This window comes from Centroberyx affinis, unplaced genomic scaffold (assembly GCF_046629955.1).
Source record: "Centroberyx affinis isolate AG114_WGS23_722 - 3 ecotype Tasmania unplaced genomic scaffold, CSIRO-AGI_Caff_v1 ptg003986l_1, whole genome shotgun sequence".
In the NCBI taxonomy this organism is placed as follows: Eukaryota; Metazoa; Chordata; class Actinopteri; order Beryciformes; family Berycidae; genus Centroberyx; species Centroberyx affinis.
The window spans coordinates 20,001-35,000 of record NW_027281803.1 but is presented as its reverse complement, the minus strand read 5'-3'; the positions used below and the strand labels follow the sequence as shown (position 1 = coordinate 35,000).

The following is a 15,000-nucleotide window of genomic DNA, read 5'->3' as shown; positions in this document are numbered from 1 at the left end:
ACAGCCTGTTTTCGTGTGTGTGTGTGTGTGTGTGTGTGTATTTGTGCGCGTACATGTGTTAGTTACTTGGCTTCAGGTTCTGTTGGTCCCTAATGGAGGAGGCATATTTGACTTAGATTTATTCAGCATCTGAAGAGAGTGGAAAGTTTTGAGAATAAAGTTTCCTTAGTTATCAATGTTGTGGCAGAATACATTTACTGTAACATTTCACAAACAAAAACCACCATTCATGTTTAAAGAGACATGGAATGTGAATTTAGGAATGTGTGGTTTTATTGGCATAATGACATTTTCTTTTATCAATTTGCAACTATATCACAATATCGCAGCTATGTTGAAGCACTCTCAGTGCATAAAAACAACCTATAAGGCATGCAAACATTTCAAAACAGATTTACAAAATTGGCATCACTTTGCACACACATACTGTATTTATAGACTTTGAAAAGTCCAGTTGAGTGTGGAGTCCAGAGTCAGAGATTAACAGGAGCTTGGGGCAACAATAATTAGGAGTAGGCCTACCTGTTTTTTCTTTTCACCCTGTTTTTTTTTTGTTTGTTTGTTTGTTTTTGTTAAATTGTTAAATATTCAAGCTTGAATGCAACTACTGTCCCCTGTAGGCCACCGTAGGTGATTGCTGGGAACCTATGACTGGGAGATTCTTTCCAGTGCGTTTGGTGCCAGAAAAATTTAGCCGTTTTTGACCAGAGAAAAAAAAAATGTTGGCACCATGCAGCCAGCAGCAAGAGAAAATACCAACCCCACACAAACCACTGCATCAACAAAAAATAAAACAACCAACATCATAAAAAACTCAACAGTGGAGCAGTGGAAGATGGACTGGTTGGTCAACAGAGGAGAAAATGGCACCATCCTCTTCTGTAAGTCCTGCTGCCAGTTTCCAGCAGCGGGAAAGAAGTTGAAACAAATCTTAGTGGTACAAGTTGACCACTTATTTGCCAGTATGCAATGCAAGTTTCATAGTTCAATAAAATTGCCCGCGAAAAGGACCAGAACGCCCCTAAAAATCAGATCAAATGGAAGGACTGCATTTATATAGCGCTTTTATCCAAAGCGCTTTACAATATGCCTACATTCACCCATTCACACACCGATGGCGGCAAGCTACCACGCAGGGTGCTGGCACAACCATCGGGAGCAATTTGGGGTTCAGTATCTTGCCCAAGGACACTTCGACATGCGGACTGGAGGAGCCGGGATCGAACCGCAGACCTTCTGATCAGTGGACGATCCGCTCTACCTCCTGAGCCACAGCCGCCTACCAGATCAAGAATGTGTCCAAATGCTCATGCATAGTGTAGGGAAATCAATGGCCACTTTTTCCCTGGAGACCAAGTCCTCAGTGTGAAGGAATCTGTCACAACTGTCAGTCAATACTCACAGACATCGTCTTCCTCGGTGGACCAGGGGTTACGCTGGCACATATTTTAGAAAGCCTTTCGGGAACTGATTGCTAGTCCATAAATCAACCAAAACTTCCCTCCTAAATCATATTTTTCACATTTATTTGAGAGCGTTTAGCTGATGCTCTCAGCCGGAGTGACTTCCAGTGAGTGATCAGGTGGGGGTTCAAGGACACTCTGTCAGGACATGTGCGATGGGCACACACTGGCCGTTGCAGAGATCGAACGTGTGACCTTTTGGTTCATAATGTGACCTCTCTAGTCACCAGGCCATCCTGCCTGCACAACACTGCTTGCATAAGACCTTGGTAGCATTATGTATGGGCCTGAAAAAACACACATGAACAATCCATGAGTGACACACTATCTCCTAATCCTCATTACAGAGGCATCTTCCGCTTAAAGACAAAGTGCACAACAGGGCCTCCTGGAGCCATTTCAAGGGCGTCTTAAGATCTCGCTGTTAGCCAAAGCCCCTTGTCTTTGAAACATAAGCCTCCTAAAGTTCTTGGAGATCCCCCCACTCTGTAAGGGGAGGAGAAAGCGTCCAGAAATAGCCCCGGTGTTAGAACACCTGTGCTAAAGTGTCTGTTGTGTGGGACAATGTGGTCGACTTGAAGGGCTTATCTTCCTGGTAAATATAGACTCCTTGTGCCTCTCGCTTAACTCGTAACCCAGCAAAGCAAACAGCAGTGGGACAGAAACACGCTGGTCATACAGTACAAAATAGAAAGCCCCATTAGATATCTATCATCTGTTATCAACAAGTCTTAAGTTACCGGCTTTGTGCCACCTTCTTTTAAACAGGGACTCGTTCAACTTCTCAAAAAATACAAACAAAAAACACCTTTATACTGCTGCTATTTCACAATTATAGTCCTATTTCTAAACTTTCTCTCCTATCTTAAGAGAAAGTTGTTTATACACATTTGATTTTACTAACTTACTTGTTAACTAAGATCTTTTGGGTAAACAATAAATGACTTTTTTGTTTGTAATATTTAATCACAATATTTCTATGTCTCTGGTTGCAATGATATAATATTTCCCTGTAGGAGAATAAAATGTTATGTAGTAAAGCTGCATGCGATCAAGTTTTAAGGTCTTATAAAGACACTTTCTCCTCTAATGTTTTGTTACTTATTTAGGTTGTTAGGCCTACTGATATATGTTGTGATGATATAGGTATGTGTTTGTGTTTATTATTTTGGTTTGTTTTAGTGTGACTTAGTGTGTTAAGTTTGATTTGTGTTTATTGTTTGTTTGTCTTCTGGTGATTTATGTCATGTTTTTGTTAAATTAAAAAAAAAACAAAAAAAACAAAAAACCTACCTATTATATTACATATCGCAGTTGTCAGGTGAAGACCTTGTATCTCCAAAATGTCAACTTTTCAGGAACAAGAAGAACAGCTTTGTTTTTAGCTTGACCACCATGAATTTTTCAGTTTATCCAATCGGTTTTGAAAGGTTTTCATAAGCCGACGAGATCATGGAACTTTCTCAAATAATAGTGGAACCATGTAATTCTTCAATGGAAGTTAAACATGAAAATTGGAGTTATGAGGTTTTTACCTGATGACAATATGCTAGATAATATACGGAAATCAACTTTTAAAAGCTCTAACCTTAGTCTTTTCACTTGGTGTTTGTTCCCAGGACAATGACAGCCCTAAAGGCTGCTCCATCTACTCCTACCGGGCTAACTCTACCTCTCCACCCAAGCCAGAGGAGTGCTCCAGGGACCGCGGGGAGCCGATGAGCGGCCTGGCCTTCGGGACGCCGGAGCGCCGCAAAGGAAGCCTGGCGGACGTGGTGGACACACTGAAACAGAAGAAACTGGTGGAGCTGACCAAGACGGAACAAGACGGTAGGGGAGAGTGCTCAACTTGACCTGTGTGTGTGTGTGTGTGTGTGTGTGTGTGTGTGTGTGTGTGTGTGTGTGTGTGTGTGTGTGTGTGAGTGTGAGTGTTTGTGTTTTAACTGTTATTTATCCAGTGGTCAACATTGATGTTCCCCATTCGGATTTCCCCAGCTGGAGCACGGATTCAAACCAGCAACCTTCCATTCAAAAGCCTACTTTTCTATATTTTACATTTACATTTTAGGCATTTAGCTGAGTCTCTTCTACAGAGCAACTTACAATGAGTGCACCAGTAGAATAAGCTTCAGTTGCTACATCACCAACATTACAAGCAACCAACAGTAAGGAGAGCAAAGATAAGAGCCATAGTGATCATGTGAGATTAGGAAAAATAACGAAAGTAAGGAGAGCTACACAGCAAATTTTACAGTGTTCATAACAGTTTATTTAGATTTTTCAGCCAACTGTTGATTGGAAAGTTGCTTATCTACTCATAGAGTTGATATGGCTCTGGTGTTAAACTATCTCAGGTGTTGAATTAACTCTGGTGGGTGTGGACTTATATAAACATTGGCATAGTGTTGATTTTAACAGAGACAGTTTTTCTGTATGTGGAGAGAAATGAAAGGGATTTTTTTTAAAACTCTGAGATAACAGCATATTACCTCTCACCTTTAGGCTGCTGTTGTCCCTCATTTGTATTCACTCACACATAAAGCAAGAACACCCTTACCTGTGTATTCTGTTTTCTCTTTCTTGCCACATCCTCTTCAGAGGATCTTTGAACATCTAAAATTACAAGTGACAGATCCCCCGCTCGTTAGATCACTAGATCAATCAGAGAAAACACCGGTTTCCCTTTCTCCTCCGCTCCTCAGATCTAGACAACTCACACAGGACTGCGCTGGAGTCTCCCAGCATGCCTCAGCTTGCCCCCTCCCACCCCACAGCAAGCCAGATCTAACGCCCCTCTATACTGTTATGGTGCACACAGTAATTGTCATGATATCAGAGGAGCGCTTGATCTCGCTCATTTAGAGGTTTTACTTTGTTATTGATACAGTCAAGTGGCTCAGAATGGTAGAGCCAGAGGCGTAAAAGGGGGCGCAGTGTCTTCTGTTGAAAGATAGGTAGCCTCGCCTCTTATCTACAGTACAGAAGTTGTTTTTAAAAGGATGGATTTGTGTGTGTTTGTGTGTGTGTGTTCAGAACTGTTGTGACATCTTCCTGTCAAATCAAAAGGGATGTGAGTGGAGGGAAATGTTAGATAGTGAATACTCCTAAGGCACGACTTGAAGTTTGTGTGTGTGTGTGTGTGTATGTGTGCTTAAAGGATAATGTCGGTGTTTTTTTTTTAAATGTGTGCCAATCGTCCAGGTTGCCCCTGTCCATGGGTAAGCCATCTGCTACCATTCATTCTTATACAGTATGAAAAACAGCTTCCACAGAGTGAGAGAATCCATCACAGTAAACATGAAGCCAGAATTTGTTTTTTTCTGTTTTTGGATCGTTTCATTGGGCCTATGTTGAGTGTTTTCATATCAGTGCGTACATTCATCAGACATCTTATTGGACCAGAGAATATTTCAGGCTCTTTGATTGGATGAGTGACCCCACAGGGTGTGTCACAATCTAAACAAGTTTGTATTTTAACAAATCTCATGGCCAAATGATTGAGAGAAATGCAAACTAGGCGTAGACAGTAGGAAATAGGCTTTAAATGTAAATGACATTGGCATTCTCCTTTAAGTGTGTGTTTGTGTGAATACATGTTGTTCATGTGTGAGGTATCTTGTAGTTAAATATAATGTAGTGCACATAGGATTTAATTGTGATACAAAAAAAAATCATTGTGATCACAATGGGAGCTAATTTTAATCCCAAATTATACACAAATATTTCATCTGATGATGCCCACAGCTGTCCTCACATTTCCTGCACTTTTTGCTACTGTTTGGGAAAAAAAAAAAAAAAAAGAGAGCTTGCTATTGAGTTAGATTCTTCCTTTGCTAATTAGCGAGGCTGCTATCCCCCAAGGACTAACAAGTGGCATTGATCACGCTGGGAGCACTTAACTAAGACAAAAACAAATGAGATGAACATGTACAATATAACCAAGCAAAGTGAAGCATACAATGTTAGCGCGAATAATAACTCTCTCTTTGGGCCTTGTAAACATTCATGTGAATTGCTGTGATCCTTGAAGGCACACTGTAAAAATTCCTTTCATCCGGTGCTATGGTAATGCATTTCACTTCAGAGGTTTCGAGTGTAATTTGACCCTACATAACAAAGTTGACGGGTACCTTTGCTTTTTTTTTCCTAACGGGTTTTGTTAAAACGAGAAGATGCGATCAATAGATGGCTGAAGCTGAATGATGGATCAAGAGCATTCTCCTTCAGCGGCATTTTATCCATTGCCGCCGCTGAAAAAAAACCAAACAGTTACATACAAAATTGATGGGTGACAAACCTGCACACTCATTTTCCTTTTCTTATTTGTTAATTTAGTCGAGCAATGCTTCTTCCTAATATTTCATTCAACGACAACTTGCTCTCTTTCAACAGATTGTTGTCTTGTTTCCTTTTACTTTTTGTTTACCTCACATGATGGGATTGCTGTTTTCTCCTTCCCTTTCTGTAGCTATCCTTCAACCGGAGTAGCCTTTCAAATCACTTTATGGCACATTTTTGGAATCTCTCTCTCCAGTAAGCACCATCGGTCACATTCTGATTTAAAGCTTTCTCCCAAAGTGTTACGTCTCTAGCATTCCAAATTCATAAGCTGTCGTTTATTTCGTTTCATTTCTGTTGGAGGAATGCAATGCAGACAGGAGTGCAAGGCCATCCTGGTAAATAGGCTCATCTCCTGATGTGGCACCAATGAGAGACCATTTTGTATCTGAAGCCCGGCACGGCAGAGAGCTCCACAGGCTTATTCTGCTCTTATTCAGACCCTTTTTTTCCGACTTTAGTGGCATGTATACACTTAGATTGATACTTGAAACATGAATCTGTTCAAAACCCTCTTACAGAATGACCAGATTTGATCATCTGTACTCACTCAAATGGCCAGCACATTAAAGCTCCAACAATACCGACCCTCGCCTCGTCCTCCGCCTCCCGCTGAAAAAGGGCTCATTGGGTTGAGCTCTCCCAGGTTAGATTGGCTATATGATCAAATGGAATAGACCCTATTAGCCGCTGAGCGCTCACTTAGCTTAACATGGCTGACCCCTCTGTGCACTGTAGCCTGGAGCTAAAGTGCGGATGGCATCGTTGTTAGCCCTCGCGCTGCGTTCACCCCCTGTCGGCACGCTGTTAGCTGTCCGCTGCTTAGAGGAACCCTAAGTGCCTGTGACAGTTCTAATGAATGGAAATGGCCTCGCTTTGCGGCGTTGGGGAAGGGGGGGCGGGGAAGGGGGGGGGGGGGGGGTGTTGCATTATTTTTTTTCTTTACCCAACTGCCGCCTCAGCTTTTAAAAGCTTTATCAAGAACTCTTGAGGACTGTGTCAGCTCATTGTATTGCCACACAGCTGGTTGCTGCAAATACATCTTCTTTTTTTTTGCCCTGGACTTTCACAACATGTAAGCCAAAAGGGAGGGTACGACCTTTTCTTGTCAATTTTGCGTTTATCTTGAATTGTGCCTGTATTGTGTGAAGGTTTAGATACAAAGGTTCACCGCCTACAAAAGGCTTCCTCCATACTGTTTTAAAGCACTTAGCACTTATCAAACTGGTAGGTTGGCTGTTGAATAAAATGTTCAAGGCCAGGCTGAGGGAACAGCGGCAGAAAAATGTGGGCACTAGACATGCCGGTGAATGGCAGTGCTCTTCCACTCTCTGTTGTTTTGTAGCTAAAAATACAAGACAAAGAGAATGCAAAAAGAAAATCCAGGAATAAAGAGAGAAACAACAATAAAACCTCAACTAACTTGCCTCTTAACATTGATAGGTGCCTAGCTAGCAGTCTGGTTCACATCAATCTGAATTCACCTTGTCTCCGTGAGCCCCCGAGCGCCACAGAAGAGGAAGCTGTCAGGAGTGGACACATTTATCTGAATGCCCAATCCAAACCATTTTTGAATGCTGCCCGATCGACATTAAACCCAGTGAAGTGTGCAATCAAACATTCCCCCGGTTTTGATGACTGAATCATCATCAGCTGCATTGTTGTGCCTCCCTGGGGCCGACCCAGCATTAACGGGGCCTGGCATGGGAACCGCGCCGCCGTGCCAACTTAGTCAGCCATCCAATGTGCCCAGAGCAGCTCTGGCGCCCGGCAAGCACTTGACATCGCTCTAATCCATGCTTATACCCCAGCTAGTCTGAATTACTGTACCCAATTCATGTGTTTCATTTGCAAATGAGCTTGGTCAATTACTGCCGTACTGTACTGCTATAGAGAGGCTGAGTTATAAATTGGACACCTGTGTGACCAATTTATGAATCAGAAATCAGAATCACTGACAGGAACTTGTCTCAGTGACGCAGAGACACATTCAGGTCTCATAATATGTAGTAACACAAATGACTCTGCCAGTACACTGAATATATCAAAGTAGGCTTTAAGCGAGACTGTATGTATCTGTGTGTATATCTCACAGATCGAATGGGACGTCTCTCTCATGTTTTTTTCATAGTCGCTGAACATGCACAGTGTTGACAGGCAGTCAAACACTGTCAGAGCTTGACAATAGTCCCATCGGTTTGAATAGGCATCAGTCTGGGTTTCAGCATCCTATTTCAACCAATAGTATTAGAATTATGGAAGCAAGGCTCCATCAAAATACTGTTTCCTTGTGACTTTAAATGGTAGTCGGTCAAATTAGAGACACAGCTGTTCAACGTGAATTTAACAAAGAAATAACACTACAGGAATTTGAAATAAGTTTATAGTTGACCTATCTGCCACGCCTAAGTTGCTTGTGGCCTCTTGCAGCTTCTTGTTTAACCACTGTGTGTGTGTGTGTGTGTGTGTGTGAGCGATGTTCTTGTACTGTGTGTGAGCCTGAGTTGTCCGGTCTGCAGCCAGCACTGTGTCTTGAGCCGGGGCCAGGCCAGACCTGGGCACCCAACCACACATGTATAATGGCTTCCCCAGCTGGAGGAGGAGGTCAGAGCGAGGCCAAGCCTTCCTCTAACCCTGTTCCTCTGCGACAATAGAGACATTCTGCCAGGCTTCGCTTTGTTCTCTCTCACTGGTGAAAGGCTGTTTCAACATTTCTGCTGTTACCGCCACTCAAACCGGGGAAAGTATGTCCTTTTCCGGATGGGGTCTGGTTAGTTGGAGGTTTAGGAGTGGTGTGTATGTGTGTGTGTGCATCCTCAAATAGTGTACATGTATGTGTTCAGTGTCAAAAACTGTTGGAAATGTTCAATGACCCTACCTGAAATAATTAAATTGATTTTCAGCTATGGGATTCCTTATTTATCATAGGGGAAGTGATACTGGTGGAAGGGTAAATCATCAACTAAGCTGCAGATGAACCTACAATGCATGACCTGACCTCTAACTATAGCGAGGCCAGTGTGTGTGTGTGTGTGTGTGTGTGTGTGTGTGTGTGTGTATGGCCTTATGCATTCATACGCTCAGGTGGAAGTAGTTGTGATGACGGCTTAACAGGCGAGTTGGGTCAGCCCCGGGGGTTAAGCCTATTGGCTAATTAACAAAGTCTTGGCTCTGGCACTATGTTTGCCTTCCTCTATGGGATTGGCAGCTTGAGCTGTGATTGTGTGCAGGTGGACGGTTTGCGTGTGCGTGTGTGTGTGTGTGTGCATGTGTGTATATGCTCATGTGCATAGAAGAATAGTGTTAAGGACCTTCCAGTGTACAATACACAGTCCCAGCTTGCCGTATTAGGGTCAGCAGGGTGACATGGTGAGTAGGGAGACTGTTCTTCATCCATGCTCTGTAGCTGACTCTTCGCTGTGACCTACCTACAGTTTGGGGCAAGAGAAAAGACAATTTCCCCATCAGGATCAATAAAGTATCACATTTCATTGCATTATTCAGCTTAAATCGTGAACCTTTAATCTACTTTTCTATATATCCCTGCATTTGGTGGTCAGTATGACTCTCCCCTTCACTGCCAAGAGCCCGTTTCCCCCTGGACTTCTCCTTGTGGCAGCTTTGTGGTCGGTTTCAATCTCTTGCTCTGTAATTGATAGGGATCTCTTTACTAATGATCAGCCATGGCCCGTGGGCCTTAACTACGAATACAGTCAGTGGGATATGCCCAGTAGCCCTCTCCTCCTCAGCTTGGCTGGAGGCCAGCCAGCATATGGTACGAGCGCATGCAATGTGGTTCACCGGAACAGTGTTGAATATCTTCCAGCAGAATCAGATTAAGTACTGATTTTATCAAGTTCTCATTTTTTTTCCCCAGGATTTCCTTGAAAATGCCAAGTTGTTCTCCGGATAATTTAGCGTCTGGCAAGGGGCAGCATGATGTATCTGCAGTGTAACACTCTTGTGTACTAGTTCTAGACTTTTTCTTTTTTTTGACCCAAGGAATCTATAAAGAGGGAAAAGTCATTTACGTCAGAGCCGTGCGTTTGAGCGTTTATTGGGGGCAAACTGTAGAGCCTGCAGCACAGTTTGTATTGTAGCGGAGGGGAAGTCCATACCTTCGTTTTTGAAGCCTGAGTTTCAAACGCGTTCTACTTTGGCAATAACATCAATGGTAATTTGTTATTTGGTTTACCAGCTAATGTTTCCATGGCAAATTTTGACACAACATTGATTTTGTCACAACAGCAGTATTTTTTTTTTTTTTTGACATGACACTATTTTCTTGACGCACCAGTCTTGGAAGCGCATTAGGGCCGCACTCTGAGCCAGCAGGAGCGCCTGATAGCGTACTGTGTTTGATGATAGCTCCCATTACAGATGATAGAAGGAGCAGCTGTCTCACTGTGCTGCTCTGGAAGGCCTATTCTCCTCAGCGCCCCAGATCCCCCCCCACCTCCACCCCCCACCGCCACCCCCCACCCCCACCCCTCCCTTCCTGATTCGGACGTGTCGACAGGAACGGGCAGAGGGAGCTGGCAGGGGGAGAGATGGTGGGTCTATCTGTAGGCGACCATGTTAGATGCACTTGTGTTTTCTCCTCTTTGGTCAGCTGTGGAGCGGTTGTCGACTCCGCCAAGACTTACCACCCCCCTCCACCCCCCTCACCCCCCCCAATATTTGGCTCCCTGAACCCTCTCATCTCCCCTCAGTGACCCGAACCACAAGCCCCTCCCACACCAGCTCCCCCGAGGGCCCGACCCACAACAACGCTTCTATTGTGTCTCAACCACACATCATGCCGTGTGTGTGTCTGTGTGGGTGTGTGTGTGTGTGTGTGTGTGTTAAGTGGGGTAGGGTTTCATATATCATGCCTAAAGTGGAACCAGAAGCTTGGGTCTTGAACTGCTGTTTTGGAAGCGTGCGTTCAACAAAGACGACAGGAACAATTTTGTGCACTGGATGTGAGTGAATGGGAGGTTCAAGTTATTTTATTTTAACCTAAGAGATTTTAAAATGCATTTAGCTTTGACGGGTGCCGCAATCTTAGCTATAAGTTCACTGATTTTCACTGAATTCAATCATTTCAGGGAGTTGATTTTCTATGCATAAAAACTCCAAATATTCTATGGCCTTTCCACAAAGAAACAAATTTCGATTTAGGTTTAGTTTATTTGCACTTGCAGATGATTAAAAAACCCTGAAAAAAGAGAGAGGGGAAAAAGAAAGAAAGAAAGAATGAAAACTCTGTCATTAACCAGTGAATAGATGTTTCACTTTACATGTTAAATTGGTTGAATTCAAAGTGAATTGACCTTGCTGCTGCTGTGCAACATATACCCAGCTTGTACAGATTTTGAAGCACTTCCATCACTCTTCCGGTGTCGTTCTCTAACTCATCCATTAAGAACAGAGCTGGAGAAGTTGGAGAAAATGTGCAAATTATTGAAACATTTAAAAAGTTTCGTTCCAAAATGGGAAAATGACACCCACTTTCCCATATTGACTAATGGCATGCAAATTAAACACATTATGGGTATTGAAGGTCGGAGTCATCTCAAGACATTTGCTTATAAAATAGTCAGAACACAGAATCATTTATGCCTGATGCATTTCAGGTAGCAAAATTTTTCCAAAAAATTATATTTTTTGGAATGAAAGCCTTCATTTATTCCTTCATAAAGCACAACAGTTTAAAAATAAAATGTTGCAATTGATTCATTTGCGTTGTTGTTGTTGTTTTCATCTTTTCCCCCTGCCAATGATGCAGGCACCCCTTGAGCCAATCGGTAACAAGATGCACCATCCCGTCAAAATCGGCCCAGCGGCGTCTTCGATTTCAGCTTTGAGTTTGAAATTTCAACCTTTAATCTCGGCGCCCTCATCAGGCCAATCTGTGTACGTTTTTAAACCCCAGAACATACTGGCAACACGCATCATCCTGCCAAGTTTCGACAAAATAGGACCAGTGGTGTGACAGTTATAGCCTTTCAAAGTTTTCATCTTTAATTATGGCGACCCCTTCAGGCCAGTGAGTGAATTTTTTTTAAAATGCCAGAGCACGGTGCATTCGCATGGGGGGGGGGGAAGGCAAAACTGCAGCATATGGTTTCATAACATTCAGACTATCAGACTGCAGTGGATGTAATGCGGGACAGGCCTGCCCCCTCCGGCTGCAGGACGGGGATCAGCAGCCGGGCTTTTCTAGCATTAAGCTCACACCTTCAGTAGAAACACTATCCTTTGTCTAATTCAGGGCTGCGGAGTTTTGAACCGCGGCACGGCCATCCAATATCACATAAAGCACTTTGCACCACCATGACTGAATACATTTTTAGCATGGGTGGCCTCAGCGGGAATCAAAGTCCTAATCCTGACACTGTTAGTGCCTTGCGCAATTCACTGAGATGCAGGTCGGCCTCCATAACTGCCCCGCAAACCAAAGCCGCAGTGATGACTTTTTGGTGTGTTTTAAAGGTCAAAGGTCATAACTAGGGTTTAGATTACATACCAGCTAAAATTATGCCCATAAATGCTCTTAGAGGATCTACAGTCCGCATCTGCACCAACAGAGACATAAACCTTGAAATCATTTTTTTTCAGCTTCACTACAGTTACTGCTCTTTCTTTGTTGCAGTTTACAAAAAAACTACATTTCCCTGCTTTTACCTATTTTACTAAGACTTCTCTCTCCTACAGGATCAGGGATATTTTTGTTGCATTGATTGTCAGGGAACTACAGCTCTGACCCTTATATTCCCTACTATTGGTAGCTTGTAATGTCTGTTATCTAGAGAATTGACCTTTATTCCCTTATTATCCCTTATTACTTGCACTCATTGTAAATCGCACTGGTCAAGAACATCAGCTGAAAGCCTGCAACGTAAATGTAAAATAATGGCTGCAATGCATGTGAGGCTGAGGTTTGGCTCCTACAGGTGGCCACTTCTGTTTGGGAAGATTGGGCATATCGCTGGGCAGGAAAAGAGCATGTGTGTGTATGTGTGTGTGTGTGAGGAGGGGGGGGGAGTGGATCAGTTGAAGGGGGTTACACAGGGCTACTATCCTCCAGATCCCCCCCTCACACACACACAAACACACACACACACACACACACACACACACACACACACACACACACTGCAGCCAGGAGGGACGGCTGCTTTCCCAGGCCATGTTCTCTGACAAGAGAGTGTGGGTGTCATCTGACAGATGAAAATAGTGTGTGTGTAATGGACACCGTGCTAACACGCAGCCGGGCTAACCACTCTGCTCTTTAATGGTTTTAGAACACAGAGCAAGCAGCACTATTGGTGTAACTTGTGTATGTGTGTGTGTAGGTGTGTGTGTAGGTGTATGTGTGTGTGTGTGTGTGCGTGTGTATTAAACACTGTGCATGCATGCAGTTAAACGTCTCAGAACTGTACCAGTATTCTTGTATCAGTGTGTGTGCAGTGTGTGTGTGTGTGTGCGTGTGTGTGTGTGTGTGTGTGTGTGTGTGTGTGTGTGTGTTTCTCCTTCCTCTCCTGGCTGGCCTGTCTCCTCATGTTTGGACATATGTTGAGTTTTATTTCACTGAGACATCAATCCTGCTGGCCAGCTGTTAGGACAGCTGCTCTCTCTCTCTCTCTCTCTCTCTCTCTCTCTCTCCCGCTCTCTCTCTTTCACTCTATCTCTCTCGCTCTCTCTCTCTATCTTCCTTCCTATCTGTCTGACTCTTTCGCTCTCTCTCTCTCTCTCTCTCTCCTCCTTTTTCCCCAACTATCTCTCTGTATCTTTCTCCGTCTTTCTTTCTCTCTCTCTCTCTCTCTCTCGCCATGCCTCTCTATCTCTCTCACTCTCTGTTTCTCACTCTCACCCTCTTTCATTTGCTCTGTCTTGATTTCTTTATTTCTCTCTCTCTCTCATTCTACCTGTTTGTTTCTGTCTGTCTCGATGTCTCTCTCTCATGTCCTATCTCTCTTTTCACTTACTCTCTGTCTATCTTGTTCTTTCTTTCTTTCTTTCTTTCTTTCTTTCTTTCTTTCTTTCTGTCCGATGCTGTGGGGTCTGCAACTGAAGTCGCGCCACTGACATAAATTTGGAAGTGCAGAGTGTAGCTGTCAACTTCCATTTACACACATTTGGTAGGAAAGTGAAGACACAAAATGGTGATTCAGTCATGGGTGTGTTACGCAAACACCAGCCACCCGCTACAACATTGCCTTTTGTTATTTTTAACATGAACTAATTTTTAAGATGAAGTTGTTTTTTTTTGTCTCTTTACCTTGGCGTTCTACTGAGGACTTGAGTTCCTCAGCACCAATGCAGCACCAGCGCAGATTGTGTGTGTGTGTGTGTGTGTGTGTGTAGAAGTTATGTTTCCATCCAACTGTCAAGTGAATTATAGCGGAACTTTTGAAATGTCGCAAAATATAAAATGTTGAATTGAATGAGTTTCCATAAACTGGGTTGAAGCAAATAAAATGGCTTTCTGAGTGCAGAGCTTCGTCAGAAAACACATCCAGCAGAAAAATGGAAAGAGTCTCTCAGGAATCGATTATTATTGGACAAGTTGTTATTGTTCTTTAGTGTCGGCTAATGTGGGTCATATTTCATGCCTTCATCTGAAGACGAAAACAGAGAAATGCACTTGGCAATATACTGATTCCCCAACTAATGGCCATACAACCACAATGAAGACTATGGAGAATACCTGATACCTCTCAGAAACAACAGGTATGGCATTTTCCAAAGCCGTTTTCAACTGCTGAAAAAAGGAAATAAAACCAAGCCTAGGTCTTTATTGATGCAACAGATGTGTTTCCATCACATTTATCTTTACCAACAAAAAACTTTTCCGGCCTCAAGCGAGCGTAACAACTTTTTATGCAAAATTTAAGATATTTTATCAAAATTTTCTGCCTCCATTCAGCTTCCCTACATCAAAATTTGCATACAAAATTATTTGTAAATGCATGGCAACGCAGCTAGAGAGAGAGAGAGGGAGGGAGAAGGAGAGAAAGAAATAGAGAGACTCGTTCTAAGTGGAAGCCTGTGGCACACTGTTGTTCTTGGCAGTGTCTCTTTGGGAGTGTTGATGCTTGCCTGCCACACACACACGCAAACACACACACACACACACACACACACACACGCACACACACGGTAAGTCGCCTGTGGCTTGTGTAAAACACCCCAAACAGTGTCTCTTGGCAGG

General features: G+C 43.3%; 1 protein-coding gene across 1 annotated transcript in view; it reads left to right on the top strand.

The window, feature by feature from the left end:
• LOC139663356 (transcription factor SOX-6-like) overlaps positions 1–15,000 on the top strand; it is a gene marked incomplete at its 3' end in the record, with an annotated part of 37,479 nt that overhangs the window by 5,746 nt on the left and 16,733 nt on the right. Inside the window, exon 3 of the mRNA XM_071542004.1 lies at positions 3,083–3,293. Coding sequence (XP_071398105.1) covers positions 3,083–3,293 — 211 coding nt within the window. The remainder of the gene's footprint in view (positions 1–3,082; positions 3,294–15,000) is intronic.